The 22262-nt window shown below is 51.4% G+C and overlaps 1 protein-coding gene across 1 annotated transcript in view; it reads right to left on the bottom strand.

Moving 5' to 3' along the window:
• The window catches only part of LOC138367216 (uncharacterized), a 49314-nt gene extending 29003 nt beyond the window's left edge, over window positions 1–20311 (bottom strand). Inside the window, exons 1-3 of the mRNA XM_069328622.1 lie at window positions 19985–20311; window positions 17495–17674; window positions 16741–16897 (exon numbers count right to left, since the gene is read on the bottom strand). Of these exons, the coding sequence (XP_069184723.1) occupies window positions 16741–16897; window positions 17495–17674; window positions 19985–20311 (664 nt within the window). The remainder of the gene's footprint in view (window positions 1–16740; window positions 16898–17494; window positions 17675–19984) is intronic.
• Between the last annotated feature and the right edge of the window lie 1951 nt (window positions 20312–22262).

Here is a 22262-nt window from a genome sequence, read left to right on the forward strand (position 1 = left end):
ATTGGAGCAGAACACTGTTGTTGAATGAGTGGATGAGTGATCAACTTTTGTCTGGTGGAAGAAGCAAGAGAATAGAACACTACTGCTGTATGAGTGGATGAATGATCAACATGTGTCTGGTGGACGACACAGTCGGTGTAAACCACTGCTGTTGTATTAGTATCCGAGGAACACCCTCGGACACTCATATGTCTTGAGTTCCAGCGACGTCCTGGGCACGGGCGTTGGTCTGCCTCCTCGGCTCGTCCGATGACCAGGCCTCACGTCACCTGCTGATTGCTTGCCGCTCGCCCCTTCATCCAATCGCATCTCTTGTTGTATTTCTGCATGTTAGTGTTTTTTCCTGCCTTTTCCCCGCCCATGGCGGAAAATGCTCTTCTGCGGCCAAACACAGATGCCATATTTGAGATGAGGCTTCCCCTCCGAATTCACCAAAAACAGAAAGTATGACAAAATCGTGCAAATATTCTCTGGGCCGACTACCACATTTGTAGGACATAAAGGACTCTTGATTGGCCTGAATTAGACGTTGATCATAACAGTATTCACCTTGTTGTGCTTGTGGGGGTGAACTTCGACTCTGGTCCTGCCTCTCAACCGTCAATCTACTGGTGTACAGGTTCCTGAGCTTATTGAAATCTATCATATCTATATGTGAAACTGTGTATTACGTCTGCCTCCACCACATCACTTCCTAAGGAATTCCAGTTATTAACTACTCTGACACTGAAAAAGTTCTTACTAATGCCTCTGTGGCTCATTTGGGTACTCAGTTGAAACCCGTGTCCCCCCCTTGTGCGAGTTCCTTCCATTTTAAATAACCTGTCCTTATCTACCCTGTCAAGTCCCAAGTGAATATTGTATGTGGTGATTATGCCTCCCCGAACTCTTCTGTCTTCCAATGACGTGAGATACAATTCACACTGCATTTCCTCAAAATGTTTGCTTCTTAGCTCTGGGACTAATTTAATGGCATAATTTGGGCCTTCTCCAGCTTCGTCTTGTGCTTCACTCCATGCTGGAGCCGCATACTCAAGGATTGGTCTTACATATGTAGAATACAAGTAGGTAGTTTTGATGTTAGTCAGCCTCGCATACGCTGCTGACTATATTCTTTTGATATGGGCTTCAGGAGGCAGGTTCGGCGTGAAATAAACTCCTAGATCTTTCTCTGTCTGTTTCGTGGAGAACTTCGTCTTCCATTCGGTACCCCGTGTCTGCCCACCTCTTCTCTTCCCCTTGTTTCATTACCTTACATTTTCTTGGGTTGAACTTGTAGAATCTGTAGCTGGATCTACAGTAGAACTTCATCTTGCAGACTCTTACTATCTTCTTCGGTCTTACTCCTCCTCATAATATTTGGATCATCAGAAAACTTTGAGAGGAACGAGTCTATTCTCATTTACATATATCTGAAACAAGATAGGTCCAAGACCTGAACCCTGTGCGACTCCTCTGCTAACGCCTCACCACTCTGAGGCCTCACACCTCTCAGTGTCTTCTGTTGCTTAGGTACTCTCTTATCTAATGGAGCACCTTCCTTTTTACTCCTGCCTTCATCTCCAGCTTATCCATTAGTCTCCTATGGGGTTCTGTGTCAAAGGCTTTCAGTTAATCTAAAAATCTTATGAGGCAAGATTTGCCATCCCAGAACCTATGTTGATGTTGTGTTACAAAGTTCTTTCGCTCCAGATGTTCTACTAGTTTTTTCGCACAATCTTCTCCATCACCTTGCATGGTATGCAAGTTAGGGACACTGGCCTGTAATATCAGTGACTCGTGTCTTTTCCCCCCTCTTGTATATCGGGGACTACATTAGCCGTCTTTCAAGTTTTTGTCAGTTTTCCTGTTACCAGTGATTTATTATATACCATTGAGAGTGGTGGGCATAGTACCTCTGTCTGGGCCTATAGTCTTTGTCCCATCCTATTAAAACAAGTGCCTTCCCCACTGGTGACCTCAAACTCCTCCAGCAGGGCCTGGTTAGATATTCCTTGTATTATCTCAGGAAATTCTCCTTGCTTTAATGTGATTACCTCCTGGAATTTCCTTATTGAGTTTCTCACACTTCCGTGTCATTTGTAGTCTGCATCCTATTCTTAGTTTCATTACTTAATCCTTCACTATTGATGTGGCTGTTGAGCAATTTAGTTTGAGTCTTTGCCTTTTGCAATTTCCTTTTTGTACTGTCTTTCTGCCTCTCATATCATCGTGAGGTATCATTCCTGGCCCTCTTGTAACTTACTCTGCTCTCTGTTGTCCTGTTAATTTCTCCATGCCCTTGTACTTAGTTGTTGCCACCTTACATCCCTGATTAAACCATGGATTCTTCTTTTGCATTTCGTTTTTTTCCTTTTGGACTGGGACAAACTTGTCTGCTACCTCCTTACATTTCTGTAGTGATGTAGTCCATCATGTCTTGGGCCTTCATTTCCCTGAGCTCTATTTCCCAGAGGTAGGAAATTTCTTAACTCCTCATAGTTTCCCTTTTTTAATCCCAGGCTTTTGTTTTCTGGTCCCTTCCTTGAGTACATTAACCCAACTGGCATCAGATACTCAAACATCAGTACACTGTCATCGCTCATTCCCACGGCGGCCGCACAGTGTATTTCCCTTATGTTGGAAATGTGTGTAGTGGAAGATGCAGGAGAGTAGGACCCTGTAGCTGTGCGAGTGGATTAATGATCAACAGTATCAGAGGGAATGTAAAGACGCGTGTAAGGCGGGGGGGGGGGAGAGTAACTCATACAGAATGGGGAATAGTAAAGGTCCTGGGGTGGTGACTCGTGTGGCTGGGGGGAACAGTGAGGGCCTGGGGGTGACTCGTGTGGCTGGGGGGAACAGTGAGGGCCTGGGGGTGACTCGTGTGGCTGGGGGGAACAGTGAGGTCCTGGGGGTGACTCGTGTGGCTGGGGGGAACAGTGAGGGCCTGAGGGTGACTCGTGTGGCTGGGGGGAACAGTGAGGGCCTGGGGGTGACTCGTGTGGCTGGGGGGAACAGTGAGGGCCTGGGGGTGACTCGTGTGGCTGGGGGGAACAGTGAGGGCCTGGGGGTGACTCGTGTGGCAGGGGGGAACAGTGAGGGCCTGGGGGTGACTCGTGTGGCTGGGGGGAACAGTGAGGGCCTAGGGGTGACTCGTGTGGCTGGGGGGAACAGTGAGGGCCTGGGGGTGACTCGTGTGGCTGGGGGGAACAGTGAGGGCCTGGGGGTGACTCGTGTGGCTGGGGGGAACAGTGAGGGCCTGGGGGTGACTCGTGTGGCTGGGGGGAACAGTGAGGGCCTGGGGGTGACTCGTGTGGCTGGGGGGAACAGTGAGGGCCTGGGGGTGACTCGTGTGGCTGGGGGGAACAGTGAGGGCTTGGGGGTGACTCGTGTGGCTGGGGGGGAACAGTGAGGGCCTGGGGGTGACTCGTGTGGCTGGGGGGAACAGTGAGGGCCTGGGGGTGACTCGTGTGGCTGGGGGGAACAGTAAGGGCCTGGGGGTGACTCGTGTGGCTGGGGGGAACAGTGAGGGCCTGGGGGTGACTCGTGTGGCTGGGGGGAACAGTGAGGGCCTGGGGTGACTCGTGTGGCTGGGGGGAACAGTGAGGGCCTGGGGGTGACTCGTGTGGCTGGGGGGAACAGTGAGGGCCTGGGGGTGACTCGTGTGGCTGGGGGGAACAGTGAGGGCCTGGGGGTGACTCGTGTGGCTGGGGGGAACAGTGAGGGCCTGGGGGTGACTCGCGTGGCTGGGGGGAACAGTGAGGGCCTGGGGGTGACTCGTGTGACTGGGGGGAACAGTGAGGGCCTGGGGGTGACTCGTGTGGCTGGGGGGAACAGTGAGGGCCTGGGGGTGACTCGTGTGGCTGGGGGGAACAGTGAGGGCCTGGGGGTGACTCGTGTGGCTGGGGGGAACAGTGAGGGCCTGGGGGTGACTCGTGTGGCTGGGGGGGGGGAACAGTGAGGGCCTGGGGTGACTCGTGTGGCTGGGGGGGGGGGGGAACAGTGAGGGCCTGGGGGTGACTCGTGTGGCTGGGGGGGGGGAACAGTGAGGGCCTGGGGGTGACTCGTGTGGCTGGGGGGGGGAACAGTGAGGGCCGGGGGTGACTCGTGTGGTTGGGGGGGGGGCGGGAACAGTGAGGGCCTGGGGGTGACTCGTGTGGCTGGGGGGAACAGTGAGGTCCTGGGTGGTGACTCGTGTGGCTGGGGGGGGAACAGTGAGGTCCTGGGGGTGACTCGTGTGGCTGGGAGGAAGGGTGAGGGCCTGGGGGTGACTCGTGTGGCTGGGGGGGAACAGTGAGGGCCTGGGGGTGACTCGTGTGGCTGGGGGGGGGAACAGTGAGGGCCTGGGGGTGACTCGTGTGGCTGGGGGGAACAGTGAGGTCCTGGGTGGTGACTCGTGTGGCTGGGGGGGGGGGGAACAGTGAGGGCCTGGGGGTGACTCGTGTGGCTGGGAGGAAGGGTGAGGGCCTGGGGGTGACTCGTGTGGCTGGGGGGGAACAGTGAGGGCCTGGGGGTGACTCGTGTGGCTGGGGGGGGAACAGTGAGGGCCTGGGGGTGACTCGTGTGGCTGGGGGGAACAGTGAGGTCGTGGGTGGTGACTCGTGTGGCTGGGGGGGGGGGAACAGTGAGGGCCTGGGGGTGACTCGTGTGGCTGGGAGGAAGGGTGAGGGCCTGGGGGGGGGGTGACACAAAGCCGTTCCCAGCACTCTGGTGATGTGCGAGACCATAGTCTCCACTCCAGCACAGGTACACAGGTGAACTAACTGAACATGTCGTGAACACGGACTTACCTGCACTTGACACTTGCAGTAATCAAATACGTCACTAAGACACCAATAACTCACATATATATACATTAGATATGAGGTGTATATGCTAAATCAAATGCGGAAATGACAGGTGTGCAGGGCAGTATCACCCAGACTGCTGCTCCGACACCTGTCCTCGTCTCTTGACTGTTTCATCTCTCACCTGTGGCGGTGTTCAAGAAGATAAGTGTAAGTCGGGCAGCTGATAAAACACGAGAATCCAAATGTAATGATAACATGGGTAGAGAAATTACTCACAGCAGGCCGGCCTGGTATCACTCACTCCTCCCTCACACAACACTGGCTGGGACACTCTAGTGTCATGTGAGCACTGTAGACCTTCGACGACTACTCTGCACTACCGCGTGTGTGACATGCAAGTTTGTCACCTGTAAGAGGAGACAACACCACCTAGCTTAACTATAATGTGTGACAGAAAGTGCACACCGCCATTTTTACTTCTCTCCTGAGTGCACATAAGAGAGTGCACCAAGGCTAAGTTCTTAGAATGAACTGTAGGGGTACTTAGTAGGGTCTCTATGGGCAGTGTATGTTACCAGCTGCCAGATAATACTACGTTGGTCGGGGTATCATCTATATAAATAAAAATGGAATTTTTCGTTTGTTCAGAATCACTAATCTCCGAAAATTCTTCACCGATTGCTTTGAAATTTTGACACAACATTCCATTCAAATAGGCGCGCCTTTTTATATATCTACTATATCCATGCCTCACCTGTGACAGGAAAATACATGTTTTTTTTTAAACAGCGCCATCTGTTGGACGTAAGAGGAATACACGCTGTAATCTCCCAAAGTTCTTCACCGATTGCTTTGAAATTTTGACACAACATTGCATTCGAATAGGCGCGTCTTTTTATATACCTACTATATAGATGCCACTCTTGTGACAGGTAAAAAAAATGCATTTTTGAAAAACAGCGCCATCTGTTGCACATAAAAGCAACATGCACGCAATACTAAATATGTCACGAATTCCATTTCAAATTTTCTGATTACATTGATAAATTTTATTTTCATAGATTTTGATTGATTTTATTTTTTATTGAATTATTTCGTGTGGCATTGTGATGAAACTGAGTTGTGTTGTTTACCATACTGTTCATTTCATAAGTATAAGTATAGATGCCACGCCTGTGACAGGTAAAACTATGCTTCTCTTGAAAAACTATGTCATCTGTTGCATGTAAGAACAACACACATGTTATACTAAATATGGGACAATTCCATTTCAATGTTTCTGATTGCATTGTTAAATTGAATTTTCATAGATTTTGATTTATTTTCATTTTGATTTAATTATTTTGTGTAAATTGCATTGGAATTGAGCTGTGTTGTTTACCATACCGTTCATTTTGTGAGAATAGTTTACTTATATATTTTTTCATATTTCAATTTCATTTGTTAACTGTTTTTTCTTATATTTCAGTGATGGGAACATCAGATCACTTGATGTTCCCAATTTTCTGATGGGAACATCAAACCATTTGGGAAGGCATCGGACGAGGGAGTGGGGAATGGTGGGGATGACGAGGGGACAAGGGAGGGGGGAGTGATGGTGGGGGAAGGACCAGGGGATGAGGTAGTTTGGGATGGTTGGGACGAGGGGATGGGGGAATGGAGAATGGTGAGGATGACAAGGGGACAGGAGAGTGGGGCAATGGTGGGTAGGAATAAGGGATGGAGGAGTGAGGAATGATGGGAAGGCCGAGGGGACGGTGGAGTGGGGAATGGTTGGGAGGCCGAGGAGATGGGTGAGGGGGTAATGGTGGGAAGGACTGGGGGACAGGGTAGGTTGTTGTAACAGCAACGCGCGGCCGGGTACTGCTAGTTATTAATAAGAAATATACTGCCAAATGTAATGGGAATTACAGTAGAAATTCTGAGGATGGAAATATCCAGTTTTAGAGTGAGGTGGTATTCTGGCTAGCTGTGGTTTGAGAAGGGTCAGTTCTCAATCCGTCAATGAGTACCCAGGGGCCAAATTCACGAAGCAGTTACGCAAGCACTTACGAGCCTGTCCATCTATTATCGATCTTTAGCGGCTTTGTTTACAATTATTAAACAGTTAATGAGCTCCGAAGTACCAGGAGTCTGTTTATAACAATAACAACCGTTGATTGGGAAGTTTTCATGCTTGTAAACTGTGTAATAAATGTAACCAAAGCCATCAAAGATTGAGGAAAGATGTACACGTTCGTAAGTACTTGCGTAACTGCTTCGTGAATCCGGCCTCAGGCCTCTGGGTACTCAGAATGACGTCAGAGACATCACGCCACCGATGGCGTGATGGCTGCATCTACACAGAAGGTGTGTAGATGTGCACTACTGGGCACACGGGGTGCACGTGGTAAGCAGCTCGGGTCCAACGGGTGATTCCCTTAAGTCAACGATTCACGTCAAGAATAATGCCAGTTCACATCAAGACTCAAGCGGCGACAATGGTAGTTGTTTATTTATTTATTTATTTATTTATTTATTTATTTATTTATATTCAAGAAGGTACATTGGGTTTATGAGAGTATATAGCATTGATGTTTTTACTTTCTTGTAGAGCCACTTAAGACGCATAGCGTTTAGGGCATTGTTGTGTTAGATTGTGATTACCAATCCTGGTAGTCACAGTACAGTTATGGTAAAGACTCACTCGGATACACACTCACGTGATATTCTCAAGTGATTACGTGAGGACACCACACAGTCCTTTCTCTACACGTTATGTTCACTCATTAATCAATGTTAATGCCACAAGTAACGCGACCGGATTCCGCAATGATCAAGTAAAATGCAAATCAATCAGAAAACGAATTATTTCATTATCTCTGAGTCTGAAGAGTATGAAAATCTTGCTAGGGCCGATTAGTGCACTTCAGCATTGTTCTATTTAACCTAACTCCGGCGTCAGAATAACTTTGGCGGGCGCTGCTTGGCCTCCCAAGAGCTCCTCAAAGGTACACTGGTCCAGTATATGACTGGACCAATAAGACTCAAGGCATGGTGCCGTCGCCAATGAAACTGAACTACACAAACTGACTTAGGCTATGACGTCATGGATACGTCATGACTGAGGCCCCTGTCTGTTGGGACACTTGAGACGGTGGACCCTCGCCGGCTCCCCTCATAACCCAACCCGTTCTCGCACTTTCGTACAGTCAATATTGACTTATTAAATACGTGCATACTAAACATACTAGTTTCCCTTGAAAAGCTTCATAGAAAACACCGACCTTACCTAACCTTCTTAGTATGTTAAGATAAGCATCTTATTGCTTTGTAATTACAATTATTACTTAACCTATACCTATAATAGGTTAAGTAATAATTGTAATTACTAAGCAATAAGATACGTCATGACTAACATACTAAGAAGGTTAGGTAAGGTCGGTGTTTTCTATGAAGCTTTTCAAGGTAAACTAGTATATTTAGTATGTCACATGTGCACGTATTTAATAAGTCAATATTGACTGTAAGAAAGTGCGAGAACGGGTTGCATAACCTCAGGCATAGGAAAACGCAGACCTGATGACATAGGCTTTCCATAAATACCCAACATGGTAGATATCCATTAACACTTGATCGAGTGCACTCACTCTCAGTGAACTCTGGAGCTCATTTTCTGATCCATCTATCATCTTGCACTCACTCTGCATATCTTAAGTCAGCAAGCATAATTCACTTTCTCAGAGATATGTGGACTTAACGCTAGTCACATTTTTGAGAATTGGCATGACGGAGGTGTGTTGTTGGCGACCTCTGCCATTGTGTTGCTGGCGACCTCTGCCAGTGTGTTGCTGGCGACCTCTGCCAGTGTGTTGCTGGTGACCTCTGCCAGTGTGTTGCTGGAGACCTCTGCCAGTGTGTTGCTGGTGACCTCTGCCAGTGTGTTGCTGGAGACCTCTGCCAGTGTGTTGCTGGTGACCTCTGCCAGTGTGTTGCTGGTGACCTCTGCCAGTGTGTTGCTGGAGACCTCTGCCAATGTGTTGCTGGTGACCTCTGCCAGTGTGTTGCTGGAGACCTCTGCCAGTGTGTTGCTGGAGACCTCTGCCAGTGTGTTGCTGGAGACCTCTGCCAGTGTGTTGTTGGCGACCTCTGCCAGTGTGTTGTTGGCGACCTCTGCCAGTGTGTTGCTGGCGACCTCTGCCAGTGTGTTGCTGGAGACCTCTGCCAGTGTGTTGCTGGAGACCTCTGCCAGTGTGTTGCTGGAGACCTCTGCCAGTGTGTTGCTGGCGACCTCTGCCAGTGTGTTGCTGGCGACCTCTGCCAGTGTGTTGCTGGCGACCTCTGCCAGTGTGTTGCTGGAGACCTCTGCCAGTGTGTTGCTGGCGACCTCTGCCAGTGTGTTGCTGGAGACCTCTGCCTGTGTGTTGTTGGCGACCTCTGCCAGTGTGTTGCTGGCGACCTCTGCCAGTGTGTTGCTGGAGACCTCTGCCAGTGTGTTGCTGGAGACCTCTGCCAGTGTGTTGCTGGCGACCTCTGCCAGTGTGTTGCTGGAGACCTCTGCCAGTGTGTTGCTGGCGACCTCTGCCAGTGTGTTGCTGGAGACCTCTGCCAGTGTGTTGCTGGCGACCTCTGCCAGTGTGTTGCTGGCGACCTCTGCCAGCGTGTTGCTGGAGACCTCTGCCAGTGTGTTGCTGGAGACCCCCTGCCAGTGTGTTGCTGGAGACCCCCCGCCAGTGTGTTGCTGGAGACCTCTGCCAGTGTGTTGCTGGAGACCTCTGCCAGTGTGTTGCTGGCGACCTCTGCCAGTGTGTTGCTGGAGACCTCTGCCAGTGTGTTGCTGGAGACCCCCTGCCAGTGTGTTGCTGGAGACCCCCCGCCAGTGTGTTGCTGGAGACCTCTGCCAGTGTGTTGCTGGAGACCTCTGCCAGTGTGTTGCTGGAGACCTCTGCCAGTGTGTTGCTGGAGACCTCTACCAGTGTGTTGCTGGCGACCTCTGCCAGTGTGTTGCTGGAGACCTCTGCCAGTGTGTTGCTGGAGACCTCTGCCAGTGTGTTGCTGGAGACCTCTGCCAGTGTGTTGCTAGCGACCTCTGCCAGTGTGTTGCTGGAGACCTCTGTCAGTGTGTTGCTGGAGACCTCTACCAGTGTGTTGCTGGCGACCTCTGCCAGTGTGTTGCTGGAGACCTCTGCCAGTGTGTTGCTGGAGACCACCTCTGCCAGTGTGTTGCTGGAGACCTCTGCCAGTGTGTTGCTGGAGACCTCTGCCAGTGTGTTGCTGGAGACCTCTGCCAGTGTGTTGTTGGCGACCTCTGCCAGTGTGTTGTTGGCGACCTCTGCCAGTGTGTTGCTGGCGACCTCTGCCAGTGTGTTGCTGGAGACCTCTGCCAGTGTGTTGCTGGAGACCTCTGCCAGTGTGTTGCTGGAGACCTCTGCCAGTGTGTTGCTGGCGACCTCTGCCAGTGTGTTGCTGGCGACCTCTGCCAGTGTGTTGCTGGCGACCTCTGCCAGTGTGTTGCTGGAGACCTCTGCCAGTGTGTTGCTGGCGACCTCTGCCAGTGTGTTGCTGGAGACCTCTGCCTGTGTGTTGTTGGCGACCTCTGCCAGTGTGTTGCTGGCGACCTCTGCCAGTGTGTTGCTGGAGACCTCTGCCAGTGTGTTGCTGGAGACCTCTGCCAGTGTGTTGCTGGCGACCTCTGCCAGTGTGTTGCTGGAGACCTCTGTCAGTGTGTTGCTGGCGACCTCTGCCAGTGTGTTGCTGGAGACCTCTGCCAGTGTGTTGCTGGCGACCTCTGCCAGTGTGTTGCTGGCGACCTCTGCCAGTGTGTTGCTGGAGACCTCTGCCAGTGTGTTGCTGGAGACCCCCTGCCAGTGTGTTGCTGGAGACCCCCCGCCAGTGTGTTGCTGGAGACCTCTGCCAGTGTGTTGCTGGAGACCTCTGCCAGTGTGTTGCTGGCGACCTCTGCCAGTGTGTTGCTGGAGACCTCTGCCAGTGTGTTGCTGGAGACCCCCTGCCAGTGTGTTGCTGGAGACCCCCCGCCAGTGTGTTGCTGGAGACCTCTGCCAGTGTGTTGCTGGAGACCTCTGCCAGTGTGTTGCTGGAGACCTCTGCCAGTGTGTTGCTGGAGACCTCTACCAGTGTGTTGCTGGCGACCTCTGCCAGTGTGTTGTTGGAGACCTCTGTCAGTGTGTTGCTGGAGACCTCTGCCAGTGTGTTGCTGGAGACCTCTGCCAGTGTGTTGCTAGCGACCTCTGCCAGTGTGTTGCTGGCGACCTCTGTCAGTGTGTTGCTGGAGACCTCTACCAGTGTGTTGCTGGCGACCTCTGCCAGTGTGTTGCTGGAGACCTCTGCCAGTGTGTTGCTGGAGACCACCTCTGCAAGTGTGTTGCTGGAGACCTCTGCCAGTGTGTTGCTGGAGACCTCTGCAAGTGTGTTGCTGGAGACCTCTGCCAGTGTGTTGCTGGCGACCTCTGCCAGTGTGTTGCTGGAGACCTCTGCCAGTGTGTTGCTGGAGACCCCCTGTCAGTGTGTTGCTGGAGACCCCCCGCCAGTGTGTTGCTGAAGACCTCTGCCAGTGTGTTGCTGGAGACCTCTGCCAGTGTGTTGCTGGAGACCTCTGCCAGTGTGTTGCTGGAGACCTCTACCAGTGTGTTGCTGGCGACCTCTGCCAGTGTGTTGCTGGAGACCTCTGCCAGTGTGTTGCCGGAGACCTCTGCCAGTGTGTTGCTGGAGACCTCTGCCAGTGTGTTGCTGGAGACCTCTGCCAGTGTGTTGCTGGAGACCTCTGCCTGTGTGTTGCTGGAGACCTCTGCCAGTGTGTTGCTGGAGACCTCTGCCAGTGTGTTGCTGGCGACCTCTGTCAGTGTTTTGCTGGCGACCTCTGCCAGTGTGTTGCTGGAGACCTCTGCCAGTGTGTTTCTGGCGACCTCTGCCAGTGTGTTGCTGGAGACCTCTGCCAGTGTGTTGCTGGCGACCTCTGCCAGTGTGTTGCTGGAGACCCCCTGCCAGTGTGTTGCTGGAGACCTCTGCCAGTGTGTTGCTATGGAGACCTCTGCCAGTGTGTTGCTGGAGACCCCCTGCCAGTGTGTTGTTGGCGACCTCTGCCAGTGTGTTGCTGGAGACCTCTGCCAGTGTGTTGCTGGCGACCCCTGCCAGTGTGTTGCTGGCGACCTCTGCCATTGTGTTGCACCATATAACACGGTATCACCTCACTGCTGCACCATATAACAAGGTAATGTTTTCCTCACCATATAACACGGTAATACCTCCCTTCTGCATCATATAACACAATAATATCACCCTCCTTAACAATATAACACGATAATAACCTCCTACACCATTTAACAAGGTAATACCTCCCCCACCAACACCATTCAACACGATAATAGCTCCCACCTGCACCATATTACACGCTAGTACTTCCCACCTGCACCATTCAACACGATAATACCTACCTCCTGCACCACATAACACGGTAATACCACCCTCCTGCACTATTTAACACAGTAATACCTCCCCTCCTTCACCATATAACACGGTAATACATCCCTCCTGCATCATATAATTCGATAATACCCCTCCTAGATCATATAACACGGTAATACCTTCCTACTGTACCATAACACGGAAATATCTCCCTCCTGTACAATATAACACGGTAACACCTTGTGAGATTTTTTCTATGCTTACCTCCCTAGGAGGTGGGCCTCAGACATAAAGAACTGCTTACTAGCAGATATTTCTACTCTAAGCCTGAGCTCGATAGAAAAGCGGGAGCAAACCGCCGTGCTTCCACCACAAGGGTCAAAACCTGTCCACTTGAGCCGCTGGTTCCTCCTAGTTAAAAACGTTAAAACTAATAAAGGGTAACCGACGGGTTCTCACACCAAATACTTGTATTTGATGTGTTGCGGTATGAGTTGAGATTCGAATTTCCCAAAAACAGCCGTCATTAAAAAAGATCACATTTACAGACAATCGTATAAAGCAGAACATGGGTGGAAAAGAATGGTTGAAGGGTTGACATCAAAGACAGTTTTCTATAACAAAACAATATTAAAAAAGACGAAGCTACTACAACATGGAGTTTACGTTACATTAATGTCCATCCAGTGGCACTATAACAACAGCTACTTCACAACCACGAAATAGCAACGACTCCAGTCCATTGCTGCGCGGCTGAGTACTGAACTACTAACCTGAACACAGGTGTGCCCACTGACAACACAATGTTACAAACAAATATTCACATGGCTAAGTTTACACAACAGTGAGTGATTCGTTACGTTACTGTCCATCCAGTGGCACTTGCAAGACAGCTATTCAACACCCCTCACCCTACGGGCTGATTAAATGAACTAACTGAACAATGGTGCCCACTGATGACACAAGCTTGCAATCAATATTGCCACGGCTTCACGGTGACCAGATACTATAATCACAATCTTACGGGTCCTCCAGCCCTCCAGGCGAGATACCCTAGAAACTAGGCGGGTAGTCCAACACTGACTCCCCCTACCACAACCTAATGTGAACACTTTGCAACTCCCTGCAAAAAGTTACAAATGTAAAGAAAGCTAGGAAAGGTGGGATTCTGAGTCACTTCTCCAGTAATCTCCAAGTCACTTTACTCTCATCTCCAGAGACGATAATCAACATAAATTTACATATATATAAATATCACTAGAGAAATTATACATAATTATACAGACCTCAGTGTATCCTCTGACAACCCTAACTACACTGGCCTGCCTACCTCTGAAATGATATAATTAACATGCGGCAACATGGCATTAATCTTGACTCTGAACGATATATAAATCGACAGATAAACAATCACTTATATGGGAGAAATCTCTACACTGACCGGTTTACATACTCGCGTCAGTCTACACACATAAGTAATCCATATACAGCTACATGTGTGATTCTATGTATAACATACACTCTCACGTCAATCACAGTCACCTTGACATCAGTATAGACAGATGCCTCTCAGCTGCTTCCCTCGCCTGGCAGGCGCTATGAGACAACACAGCTGTTGTCCCATGTGCTGTGGACACATGAATTAACTAACATCAGCCCTGAGACACTGTAACTACATATCATAATATATGAGTACTCACGTTACCATTCTCCTTACATTCACTCCCTGAACATACACCCTCACTTGCTGAAGCACTAAAGCTGAAGAACACCCAACTCGCCAACACGTGGCTCTGCCATAGCCACGTGTCTCGACGCAGTGCAACCAGAGCGTGGCCAAGTGGATGGCCAAGGGTGTGGCCAGGACATATGGCCACCGCGCGACCCTAAGGGGTGGCCAGAGTAGCACAAGACGGTCGCAGCGCCCCACCCAGGATGAGGTGGCGCGCGTGACGTGGCTGGTGTGGCCCACAGGCATAACCAAGGGTGTGGCCATCGCGTGGCCCAAGGCCTGTGGCCACGGAGCGGTGCAGGCGCGCACATGGGATTGCCGAGACCTCAGCTAGCTGGAGGCCTCAGGTGTACACAACGTGGCTGGAAGTTTCACTCACACCCACACACACCACGAGCGGGGCTCGCTCGTACACAGAGTGTGATGAATGGCGGGTGTGGCACAGCATGATTGACACGGCAAGGTGGAATTTCGAAGTCCAACAGGGCCTGTAATTTCCTGAATATTACACTCTGTTATGGCCCTCTCGGGTCGCAACCGGGTTCTTTCTCTGATGTTGTTAGAGGTAGGGTATCCGGCCCCAAGCTAGTAGTGGCTTTCAAGGGATGTGATCCGTAACGCAAGTAAAATAAAAGGGGAAGGGAGACAAAGGCAAAAACTTAATAATATAATTATCACCGTCACCATAAATAATATAAAGATTATCACAAGGGGGAGGAATAAACACTATAATATACAACGTAGTCTTCCTCTGAAGACTCTGGACATTCACGGTGCTCAACGATGCTAAGCTCTTGGTCCTCTTGTGGCCTAACGACGAATCCTTCGATTCTCTTGAGTCTACCCTGGCCACAGGCCAGCCAAATCACAGTTCTACTGGGGGCACCGTCGTGGAGGCCATCAACCACAAGTCCAGCTGGTAGCTGGCAGGTTCCAATCAGCAACGCTGGTTAGGCCACTCCACGACCGATACTAGGGTAGCGAGCCCTAGTCAGGAGCCTCGTGTGATCCCACAGACCACTCTCCTCGCCACAACACCCCAGTGGTGAAGCGTCTCCACCAGTCAGTCCCGGGTACGACAATCCCTCAGATGCCTCGTCACAGACAGGGTAACACCACAGTGTTCATCCGGGGGGGTGACTCTCGGCTGCTGCAGCAAATACTTGGAGACAAGACGGCTGCCTTGGGTAGACTCATCCAACTTCCATTACAGCAGTCCCAGGTCGACTCTGTAATCAGACACGTCATCAGTAATAGGGACACTCTAGGGCACCACACTTACAGGCTTAGACACAAACGCCCGACGTATCCACTCCATAGATGGCGTTGCTGTCAAAGCTCCACCTCACCAGAGGTCAGCAGCGGCTGTGTTAAGAGCTGATCAGGACGGGAAACTAGCCCTTGTGGCCAGTATATCTCGTCCCCACTAGGTGGCGTCATCCATTTGGAGGGGGTTTCGGGAGCTGACCCACAGATGGTGCGGTCGTCACTGCTCCGGGCTCGGACGCTGGGCTCGGGTCCGTAACACACTCCCATAAACACTGAGAAGCCTTGTCTTGTCTTATCATAGACAAGACAACTCATCAAATGTGAGCAATAACATCTGATACACCACGAGGCTGCCTGGTGCCTCATGAGTGATCACGTATCCGCAAAAGTCTTACACAGGTCCTTCCTTACTCCTTGGTACAAGTTTACGCAAATTGGATCCAGGCATGATCCACGATCGCAGGGTTACCGTAGTAAAAATAATTAAATGAATGCATGACAATAACGGTGGTGGAGGTGGCAGACACGCCTCCCCCACCTGGGGCTCCTCGCCCAGACGATCGCCGCTCCTAGACTAACTTTTGGCGGGCTAGGGGACGCAAAGATGCCCGTCTCCCCCCCCCCCCCCACCCTGTCTAGACCAATCAGAGCAAAGCCGGCACAGCCCAAGGTGCCGCTCCGAATCACAACCTTTCGCGCCCAAAACATCACCCAAGGCTGAGATGCCTAGACGAATCACAGACGCCCTTACCATTAGGCATTCCGTGACGTCACTAAGCGGGGGAGGCCTAGGAGGGAGAGGCAGCGATTCACCCCTCTGCTTCCCCCCCCCCCTTCCCCATAAAACCGTTAGCTCACTAGTTCAAGTATCCTCTCCTACCATGCTTACTCTCCCAATTCCCATTTCCCAGAAAACATGATTAATTCTATAACTCTCTCCACAGAGCAGTCACACACTCCTGCCTAGTCTAAAAAGACAGACCTAAGCATAAGCTTTCAACTAACATCACACAAGAGCATGTAGTGTGAAAACTTCTTGTGCTAGAGTCCTAGAGCGACTCTAGCCTAATCTAGAAAAGTAGAAAACTAGCTCACACCTCACTGCTGCACCACATAACCGGTAATATTTTCCTCCTGCACGATATAACACGGTAATACCTCCCTTCTGCATCATATAACACAGTAATACCTCCCTAATTAACAATATAACACGATAATACCCCTCTGACACCATTTAACATGGTAATACTTACCCCCCTCCCAACACCATATTACACGGCAATACCTCCCTCCTGCACCATTTAACATGGTAATACCTCCCTCCTGCTCTATGTAACACAGTAATAACCATCCTACACCATATAACACCGTAATACCTCCCTCCTTCACCATATAACACGGTAATACTTCCATCCTGCACCATATAACACGGTAATACCTCCCTCTTGCACCATGTAACACGATAATGCCTCCCTCCTGCACCATAAAACACCGTAATATCCCATTCATGCGCCATATAATACCTCAATTCCTCCCTACTGCACCATATAACACGGTAATACCTACCTCCTGCACCATATAAAAAGGTAATGCCTCCCTCCTTTTCAAAATATGAGAGTAATACCCACTCCTGCACCATATAACAACGTAATACCTCCCGTCTGCACCATATAACATGGTAAGAGCTTCCTCCTGCACCATATAACAACGTAATACCTCTCTCCTGCACCATATAACAGGGTAGTATGCACATCCTGAAAAATATAGCATGTTAATATCTTCCTACTGCGCCAAATAACACGGTACTACCTCCCTGGTGCACCATATAACACTGTAATCCCCTCTCCTACATCAAATGACACAATGATACCTACCCCCTGCATTATATAACACTGTAATATTTCTCTCCAACACCATATAACACGGTAACACATCCCTCTTGCATCATATAACACGATAATGCTCTTCCTAGGTCATATAACTCGGTAATACCACCCTCCTACACCATATAACACAGTAATACCGCCCTCCTTCACCATATAACACGGTTACCTCTCTGCTGTACCATATAACATGGTAATATTTCCCTCCTGCACCATAACACTGAAATTATCTCCCTCCTGAACAATATAACACGGTAAAACCCCACCTGCATCATACAACACGGTAATACCTCCATCTTTCAACATGTAATGTTGAAAGATGTAATGTTCAACTTCTGCACTATATAAAACGGTAATATCTCCCTCCAACAAAATATAACACGGTAATATATCCCTCATGCACCACATAACACGATAATACTCCTTCTAGACCATACATGACGGAAACCACCATTCTCCTTCACTATATAACATGGTAATACTTTTCCTGTACCATATAATTCAATAATACCTCCCTCCAGCACCTTAAAACACGGTAACATCTCCCTGCTGAACCATATAACACGGTAATATTTTCCTCCTTCACCATATAACAAGGTAATACCTCCCTCCTGCATCTTTTAACACAATAATACCTCCTTACTTCACAATATAACACGGTAATACACCTAAATCATTTAACACGGTAATACCCCACCCCATACAACATATAACATGATAATAGCTCTCCTCTACACCATTCTACACGGTAATACTTCCCACCTGCACCATATTACACAGTAATACCTCCCTCCTGCACTATATAAGATGGAAATACTTTCCTCTTGCACCAAGTAACACTCAAATACCTCCCTTCCTCCTTCCTGCTCCATATAACACAGTAATATCCTCTCCTGCACATGTAAAACGGTACTGCCTCTCTCCTGCACCATTAAACACTGTAATACCCCCTCCTGCACCATATTTTATTACCATTGCATGGTAATAACTCCCTCCGGCACTATATAGCACGGTAATACCTCCCTCCTTCCCCAAATAGGACAGTAATACCCACTCCTGCAACATATAACAATGCAATACCTCCAGTCTGCACCGTATAACACGGTAAAACCTCCCTCCTCCACCATATAACACTACTTCCTCTACCACCCCCAACTACAATCACTCACACTACCACCACCCCCACTACTGCCACTCCCATTATCACCACACTCACTACTGCCACTCCCTCTACCACCACCCACACTACTGCCACTCTCATTATCACCACCCTCACTACTGCCACTCTCTCTACCATCATCCCCACCACTGCCACTTTCTCTACCAGCACCCTCAATATTGCCACTCCCTCTACCAACACCCACACTACTGTCACTCACTCTACCACGATCCCCACTACTGCCACACCCACAACCACCCCACCACCACTACTGCCAATCCCATTACCACCACCTTCACTCCTTCACTACTGCCACTCCCTCTACCACCACCCCCACTAGTGCCCCTCCCTCTACCACCACCCCCACTACTGCCACTCCCTCTACCACCACCCCCTCTACTGCCACTCCCTCTACCACTACCCCCACTACCGCCACTCCCTCTACCACTACCCCCACTACTGCCACTCCCTCTACCTCCACCCCCACTACCGCCACTCCCTCTACCACTACCCCCAGTACTGCCACTCCCTCTACCTCCACCCCCACTACCGCCACTCCCTCTACCACTACCCCCACTACTGCCACTCCCTCTGCCACCACCCCCACTACTGCCACTCCCTCTACCTCCACCCCCACTACCGCCACTCCCTCTACCACCACCCCCACTACTGCCACTCCCTCTACCACTACCCCCACTACTGCCACTCCCTCTACCTCCACCCCCACTACCGCCACTCCCTCTACCACTACCCCCACTACTGCCACTCCCTCTACCTCCACCCCCACTACCGCCACTCCCTCTACCACCACCCACACTACTGCCACTCCCTCTACCACCACCCACACTACCGCCACTCCCTCTACCACTACCCCCACTACTGCCACTCCCTCTACCACCACCCCCACTACTGCCACTCCCTCTACCTCCACCCCCACCACCGCCACTCCCTCTACCACTACCCCCACTACTGCCACTCCCTCTACCACCACCCACACTACTGCCTCTCCCTCTACCCCCTCCCCCACTACTACCACTCCCTCTACCCCCACCCCCACTACTGACACTCCCTCTACCACCACCCCCATTTCTACCACTTCCTCTACCACCACCCCCCACCACTTCCACTCCCTCTACCACCACCCCCAATACTACTACTTCTTGAGAGTAGGTGCAGTTTGCATGAAGGGTTTATCCTCCCGATGACTGCACCAGGACAGGTGTTGGGAGACGTGTTGACGTTGAGGAGAAGAAAGTCAAAAGGGTTAGTTGTGTCGGGCCTTAGATAGAGGAGTGGCGACGAAAAGAGAGCTGGTTGTTAGTGGGAGACTCGCCGCACCGTAAGGTGGGATGTCGAGTTCACGTCGGCAGCTGATCCGCGCACGTCGTAGCGTTTTCCACAGGACATCTACTATTATTTCTCCGGGAACTTGTATGTCGGAAAGCGCAAGCAGTACGCATCCCAGATCACCCACGTGGCAGGGGACACCTGGCCACCAAGCGGTGCCTTCGGCTGAGACATCTTATCCGGCACCCTATAAAGAAACTCCTTCACCTGCGACACCCAGATATTGGATGAGCACCAAGGGATCGGAAGCACCCGGGCATCCCGATAAAGGCCCAACACCTGACCCTCACAGGTCTCGACCCCGGCAGCCGGAACTAGGCTTCCCGTAGACCGGTGAAACGAAGAAGGGGGAACCACAGGGATGCAGGCACGGCATCGACCCCACCACTGGGCACAGGAGCCAAGGCCCCCCCCAGCGCACATCTTTCCGTAACACCACGACTAGGTCCCGATCATCAAGGGCAACCCCCCACTGTGGGGATCCAACAGCAGGAGACGCAGGGGGTGGGGGGCACAGGTAGCATCTCGGAGCACCATCATCCACGGCGGGGGACTCCAGAGCACCATACTCCCCCACCATCTCCCAAAGCACACCACGAAGGGGAGACACACTATGGGCCTGCCGCGAACGCTTCGAGACAGGCCGCACCACACCACGCCCACCAGGCCCCACCACAGGCATGGCCACCATCTTCACATCCACACCGGCCACACCCCGCTCCGTCCGATAAGTCCACAGAGGCCACATCGCCCGTACTGTCCACATCATCCAGGGAAAAAGCCTCAGAACACCGACGTGTACGCTTCTACAAAGGGATTGAAGTAGGTTAACTACAGTCGCCAACACACACACAGGCACGGCAGGCCCCTCCCCCTGCCGAAACATCCCCTCCAAAACAGCAGAACCCGCATCCCCGGGAGCCGGTACCACATCCACAAGCAGGAGCGGGACATGGACCTCCACTGGGACATTCCGCACTACACGTAGCGCAGACAACGGCCCGACACCCACACACACCAGCTCAACAACACCAGGGGCCACAGCAGTTACCAGACGTGTCGCACAGGCCGTAGAAACCGCCTCAACAGATGGAACAGGAGACAGGCAATCAGGCGCCTCCGGCACAGTACCCACTCCGTCCTCAGAACCGTCCGAACACAACAGGGGAGGAAAATCTTCCACACAAAAAACATGCACCCTAATAATTGCTCCCACGTCGCACGCTGCAGCCAGATGACCCTTGTGACCACACCTATAACAGGTGCGCGGTTGCCCCGATACAGGCAGCAGAGCGAGTAACCCAACACGGTCACTGACGACGGTACACTACACTTCAGCGACATCGTCAGGGTGCAGGAGCCGTCAAGCATACCAGTACAGTGCCCGGCAAGGACCTTGTTCCAACAAACACTTAACACTGTCCTAAACCGTTCAAAACAGTAGGTTAAAAAGTCGTCCTGAAATTCGAAGGGGGTACCAAGCACTGCCACAGACGTCATGGTGACACGAAGGTTCACCCCCTTTATAGAACCAGCAGTATCAGGGAGAGGTTAAACACGCCCCTCACACCGCTCGAGAAACGCCTGAAAGGAAGCCTGGAGGTGGAACTTGACCACAGCATGGTTGCCCTGGAGCAGCTGGACGCCCACGAGGTCCGACAGCTGCACATGTAGCACGTCCACCAGGGCGACACCAACCAACGGATGCTCCACCGGCACTGTAAATGCCAGACCAGCAGACAATGTTCTCTTCACTGGGGGACGAGAAGTCCCCATGGCTAAGTCAAACGTCACCCCGTCAGTGGCAAACCACTACCAGGCAGGGCAAACCAGCAATCACATAACATAAACTCCCGCACTACTGCCAGGAGCAGAGAGACCTCAGGAACGTCCGACCGGGCCGGTGGTCACCACACCAACTCCCCACCCCAATACTGCCACTTCCACTGCCAACACCCTCACTACTGCCAATCCCTCTACCACCACCCCCACAACTTCCACTCCCTCTACCACCACCACCACTACTGCCACTCCCAATACCAACCCCACCCCCACTACTCTTCTCTTCTTCTCGAGAATAGGTGCAGTTTGCATGAAGGGTTTACCCTCCCGATGACTGCACCAGGACAAATGTAGGGAGACGTGTTGACGTTAAGGAAGAGAAGCAAGTCAAAAGTGTTAAATGTGACGGGACGTAGAGAGAGGAGTGGCGACGAAAATAGAGGGGGACGTTAGAGGGAGACTCCCCGCACTGTAGGGCGGGGCGACGAGGTCACAGCGGCAGCTGAGCAGACGTGAACTAATACTTTTCCGGGAACTTGTATATTGGAAAGCGCAAGCAGTACGCCTCCCAAATCACCCATGTGTCATCGGGCACCTGGCCACCAGGCGGTGGCCTCGGCTGAGACATCTTATTCGGTACCCTATACACAAACTCCTTCACCCGCGACACCCAGACAGTGGACGAGCACCACGGGACCGGAAGCACCCGGGCATCTCGATAAGGGCCCAACACCGGACCCCCACAGGGCACGACCCCAGCAGCTGGGACTAGGCTTCCCCAAGACTGGGGCAATGAAGGAGGGGGAACCGCAGGGGATGCAGGCACGGCATCAACCCCACCACAGGGCACAGGAGCCGAAGCCCCCCGGCGCACATCTTTCCACAACATCACGATGAGGTCCCAATCATCAGGGACA

The sequence above is a fragment of the Procambarus clarkii genome, chromosome 21 (assembly GCF_040958095.1).
Source record: "Procambarus clarkii isolate CNS0578487 chromosome 21, FALCON_Pclarkii_2.0, whole genome shotgun sequence".
NCBI classification, from domain to species: Eukaryota; Metazoa; Arthropoda; class Malacostraca; order Decapoda; family Cambaridae; genus Procambarus; species Procambarus clarkii.